Source organism: Anopheles marshallii, chromosome X (assembly GCF_943734725.1).
Source record: "Anopheles marshallii chromosome X, idAnoMarsDA_429_01, whole genome shotgun sequence".
In the NCBI taxonomy this organism is placed as follows: Eukaryota; Metazoa; Arthropoda; class Insecta; order Diptera; family Culicidae; genus Anopheles; species Anopheles marshallii.
Genome location: NC_071325.1, coordinates 9815855 through 9821854, shown reverse-complemented (window position 1 = coordinate 9821854; position 6000 = coordinate 9815855). Strand labels below are relative to the sequence as shown.

General features: G+C 39.1%; 1 protein-coding gene across 1 annotated transcript in view; it reads left to right on the top strand.

The window, feature by feature from the left end:
- Window positions 1-1223: 1223 nt before the first annotated feature.
- Window positions 1224-6000, top strand: part of LOC128712852 (uncharacterized) — a 40406-nt gene continuing 35629 nt past the window's right edge. The window contains exon 1 of the mRNA XM_053807724.1: window positions 1224-1888. Coding sequence (XP_053663699.1) covers window positions 1224-1888 — 665 coding nt within the window. The remainder of the gene's footprint in view (window positions 1889-6000) is intronic.

Sequence of the window (6000 nt, the reverse complement as noted above, 5' to 3'; positions counted from 1 at the left end):
TTTTTTTTATGATTATTTTTTAATTTATTTTTTTTCGCTTCGAAATCACGAACGTACTGTCCGCAGCGGTTTGATGGAAAATACCCTCTCTAAACCATCATAAATGGGGGAAGGGGGAAATGTCGGGGAAGAATCGTTACGGCAAGAAGAAGAAGTAGAAGAAGCCATCAAATGTAATCAGGCTGCAAGGTGCAACAGACGCTATGGAGCTTGCAGGACTTTGCGGCCTAGCAATGGCGTGTGTTCGTGACCAATCCGACGTCCAAGTTTGATAGATTGCGGTACCAAAAAAACAAAAACCGGCTCACGTTGGTGGGAACGGTGCGCACAACACTTGCGCCCCGGGCCCGGTACGGCCATCCAATCGTTGCCCGGCTGCTCGCTGTGCCGAGCAAACAGCTGACAAACGTGTGTATTCAGCTACGGGGGACCGACCCTGCAAGTGTTTGCTTTGCCGCGGTTGTTTTTTTCTCCCCCATCCACAACTGACGTTTGTGACGTGCTACGAGAGAAAAAAAAATGGTCCAATCGCATTGCGCTCGCACCGGCCGTAAACGCACCCTACGGTCGTTTCGCAACCGTGAGTGAAATGCAAGACGAAAGAGAGCGACCGTGTGGCGTGCAGCGAACACTCTACGGCACACGCGGTGCGCCGTGCGCGGAAACCGCACACCAGACAGAGAGCGAGCACGGTGCGATGGAACGATTCTCGCGAGCGAGACGAGCGTTCTGCCGAACAGAGAAAGCACACCGCGCGTGACAGGGATCGCACGAGCGTGCGGTAAAAGTGCGCGGGACTATTAAAGCTGCGCGCATCATCGTTCCGGGAAACAGTATCGAAGGTTAGAGACGAATGCAGGCCAAAGTCTATTACACGAAACAATAATAAAGCGGTATCGAAGTGACGCGAGTTGCGCGCGGTGAGAGTAAAGGCGATCCAAGGTGTGTGTGTGTGTTTTTTTTTTGGTCCATTGCAAGTGACATTGTGGTGCCGGGAAGGGTTTATTTTTCGCATGCAGAAGTGTCTGTTTGTGCCTGCCGTATGTTACTGTGCGACGCGTTTAGTGTGTGCAGCCTCTACGAATAGTTTTGTGTCGGTGGTGGAACCACGGTCGATCCTTGCGCGTGCAGTGCAGTGAACAGTGAGCAATAGAAAGAAACGGCCCCACGGTGCATGGGGCTGAGGCCAAGCGAACCGGCCACTGCAATCAAACACGAACACAATGCAGCTGAACAACATGACCAACCATCAGCCTGGGGCCGGTGCCACGGAACCGCCCGCGATCCGGCTGGTGTCCGGTAGCCTGCCGATCTCGATCCCGCTCTACCGGCTCCGGGACGTTAGCTTCCTGCACCCGCAGGTGGGGCAGATGGTCGAGCCGGCATCGAACGGGTCCGCGACAAACAACAACAATTACGACTGCTACAAACCGTCCGCGGCGCACGGGCCGGTCAGCGCCGGTGACGCCGCGCCGGCCAACGGCCAGGGTGACCACGACCACGCCAACATCAAGCTGGAAGCGAGCGACGGCGAGGGCAGGCCGGATTCGCGTGACACCGGTTCGAACTATGGCGTCTGCCAGGATTCGCGCTCGCCACCGCCGGTGGTGGGCCCGCCCGTTCCCCGCGTGCTGCACAATGGCCAGGCCGCACCGGAGTACGCGGAAGAGGAGGAGGAACCGGACGAGCCGGAGGGGGACGACGGTGGACGGATGGTGATAATGGACGAGCCGGGGGAGGAGAGCAACGATACGGGCGGGGCGGCCGAGGTGGACGATTCCGAGCAGGATGATAATAAGCTCGCACCGCAGGATCAGGAAAAGATGACGCAGGCCGTCAAAAAGGTGTTCACCGAATACAAATGGACGCCGCCGGTCGCACCGATCAGGTAAATTGTGTGCGGGAATTGCGTGCGTATGGGTGTGCGCACTGCGGCTGTTGCACTAGCAAACGCTACCATTTCGCGCTTGTTCGCCATTTTATTCGCATTACTTTCGAACGTTTGTTGCGATGCATTATTGAGGTTAGGAACTGGATAAAGATAAACACACAGTGCAACACAGTGCTGCTTGTGTTAAAACGCAGGCACGGAAGGAAAACATTTCGAGAGGGATAAAGTTCTTTTGGTAGTAGTGGGACAATTACTTTACCCCCTTGCCAATGCTGGCTTTGTTTCGGGTTGTCTGTTTTCCGTGAACAGAGATTGTCTCGAATTGCCACATGATCGCTACACAGGTTCTATGTGGTGAGGCGCTCACAGTGCTACTGCAAAACAACGGTGTGTGTGTGTGGATGATACGCCTACAGGTGTGTGCATCCAACGTAACAAAAGCCGTGGCATCCCTGCGGGGAAAAAATCATCCTACTTTCTCGCTCTTACTCACAACTCAATCTATCAAAGCAAGACAGGATGATGGATTTATTCGGGATCGTGCTGCTGACAGTGTCGTCAGCACTTTTTGGAGATCGAGGAGATTTTTTTTTTTCAGATTTCTTTTGTTGTCATTCTCGTAAAAATGGTCCACTCGTGCGTAGAAGACTTCGGAGATATTGTTGAGGGTAGTTTCCTCACATCCTCTACGTCGGTCTGTTCTTCGGTAAAACTCGCCAAGCACACTGTTATCTGTCGTCCTGCAACTATCGGCAATAAAATATGTGATTTGCCTTCTCTTTTCTTCCCTCTTCCTTTAACACGATCTGCTTGAGTAGAGTCATCTAATTTTTAAGCCAACTATAATTTTATTGTTTATAAATTAATTTCTATATTTCACTGCTATTTTTTCCATTCATTTTCCCAAAATTTGTATTTGAATTGACCTATTTATTTATGTTTATTTATGTCCAAATTGTCTGCCACTTGGGGTTACTTACTGTTTGATTTCTTTGAAGGCTCGTAATTTTATTGTTTATGAATTTATTTCTATATTTCACTGCTATTTTTTCCATTCATTTTCCCAAAATTTGTATTTGAATTGACCTATTTATTTATGTTTATTTATGTCCAAATTGTCTGCCACTTGGGGTTACTTACTGTTTGATTTCTTTGAAGGCTCGTAATTTTATTGTTTATGAATTTATTTCTATATTTCACTGCTATTTTTTCCATTCATTTTCCCAAAATTTGTATTTGAATTGACCTATTTATTTATGTTTATTTATGTCCAAATTGTCTGCCACTTGGGGTTACTTACTGTTTGATTTCTTTGAAGGCTCGTAATTTTATTGTTTATGAATTTATTTCTATATTTCACTGCTATTTTTTCCATTCATTTTCCCAAAATTTGTATTTGAATTGACCTATTTATTTATGTTTATTTATGTCCAAATTGTCTGCCACTTGGGGTTACTTACTGTTTGATTTCTTTGAAGGCTCGTAATTTTATTGTTTATAAATTTATTTCTATATTTCACTCTGCTATTTTTTCCATAAATTTTCCCAAAGTTTGTGTTTCATTTGACCTATTTATTTATGTTTATTTATGTCCAAATTGTCTGCCACTTGGGGTTACTTACTGTTTGATTTCTTTGAAGGCTCGTAATTTTATTGTTTATGAATTTATTTCTATATTTCACTGCTATTTTTTCCATTCATTTTCCCAAAATTTGTATTTGAATTGACCTATTTATTTATGTTTATTTATGTCCAAATTGTCTGCCACTTGGGGTTACTTACTGTTTGATTTCTTTGAAGGCTCGTAATTTTATTGTTTATGAATTTATTTCTATATTTCACTCTGCTATTTTTTCCAAAAATTTTCCCAAAATTTGTATTTGAATTGACCTATTTATTTATGTTTATTTATGTCCAAATTGTCTGCCACTTGGGGTTGCTTACTGTTTGATTTCTTTAAAGGCTCGTAATTTTATTGTTTAAGAATTTATTTCTATATTTCACTCTGCTATTTTTTCCATAAATTTTCCCAAAGTTTGTGTTTCATTTGACCTATTTATTTATGTTTATTTATGTCCAACTTGTCTGCCACTTGGGGTTACTTACTGTTTGATTTCTTTAAAGGCTCGTAATTTCATTGTTTAAGAATTTACTTCTATATTTAACTCTGCTATTTTGTCCAAAAATTTCCCAAAATTTGTATTTGAATTGACCTATTTATTTATGTTTAATTATGTCCAAATTGTCTGCCACTTGGGGTTACTTACTGTTTAATTTCTTTGAAGGCTCGTAATATTTTTTTTATTCAATAAGAACGGCCAGGCCGTATTGCTGCTCGTAATTTTATTGTTTATGAATTTATTTCTATATTTCACTCTGCTATTTTTTCCATAAATTTTCCCAAAATTTGTGTTTCAATTGACCGATTTATTTATGTTTATTTATGTCCAAATTGTCTGCCACTTGGGGTTGCTTACTGTTTGATTTCTTTAAAGGCTCGTAATTTTATTGTTTAAGAATTTATTTCTATATTTCACTCTGCTACTTTTTCCAAAAATTTTCCCAAAATTTGTATTTGAATTGACCTATTTATTTATGTTTATTTATGTCCAAATTGTCTGCCACTTGGGGTTGCTTACTGTTTGATTTCTTTAAAGGCTCGTAATTTTATTGTTTAAGAATTTACTTCTATATTTCACTCTGTTATTTTTTCCATAAATTTTCCCAAAATTTGTGTTTCAATTGACCGATTTATTTATGTTTATTTATGTCCAAATTGTCTGCCACTTGGGGTTACTTACTGTTTGATTTCTTTGAAGGCTCGTAATTTTATTGTTTATGAATTTATTTCTATATTTCACTCTGCTATTTTTTCCAAAAATTTTCCCAAAATTTGTATTTGAATTGACCTATTTATTTATGTTTATTTATGTCCAAATTGTCTGCCACTTGGGGTTGCTTACTGTTTGATTTCTTTAAAGGCTCGTAATTTTATTGTTTAAGAATTTATTTCTATATTTCACTCTGCTATTTTTTCCATAAATTTTCCCAAAGTTTGTGTTTTATTTGACCTATTTATTTATGTTTATTTATGTCCAACTTGTCTGCCACTTGGGGTTACTTACTGTTTGATTTCTTTAAAGGCTCGTAATTTCATTGTTTAAGAATTTACTTCTATATTTAACTCTGCTATTTTTTCCAAAAATTTCCCAAAATTTGTATTTGAATTGACCTATTTATTTATGTTTAATTATGTCCAAATTGTCTGCCACTTGGGGTTACTTACTGTTTAATTTCTTTGAAGGCTCGTAATATTTTTTTTATTCAATAAGAACGGCCAGGCCGTATTGCTGCTCGTAATTTTATTGTTTATGAATTTATTTCTATATTTCACTCTGCTATTTTTTCCATAAATTTTCCCAAAATGTGTGTTTCATTTGACCTATTTATTTATGTTTATTTATGTCCAAATTGTCTGCCACTTGGGGTTACTTACTGTTTAATTTCTTTGAAGGCTCGTAATTTTATTGTTTAAGAATTTACTTCTATATTTCACTCTGTTATTTTTTCCATAAATTTTCCCAAAATTTGTGTTTCAATTGACCGATTTATTTATGTTTATTTATGTCCAAATTGTCTGCCACTTGGGGTTGCTTACTGTTTGATTTCTTTAAAGGCTCGTAATTTTATTGTTTAAGAATTTTACTTCTATATTTAACTCTGCTATTTTGTCCAAAAATTTCCCAAAATTTGTATTTGAATTGACCTATTTATTTATGTTTAATTATGTCCAAATTGTCTGCCACTTGGGGTTACTTACTGTTTAATTTCTTTGAAGGCTCGTAATATTTTTTTTATTCAATAAGAACGGCCAGGCCGTATTGCTGCTCGTAATTTTATTGTTTATGAATTTATTTCTATATTTCACTCTGCTATTTTTTCCATAAATTTTCCCAAAATTTGTGTTTCAATTGACCGATTTATTTATGTTTATTTATGTCCAAATTGTCTGCCACTTGGGGTTACTTACTGTTTAATTTCTTTGAAGGCTCGTAATTTTATTGTTTAAGAATTTACTTCTATATTTCACTCTGTTATTTTTTCCATAA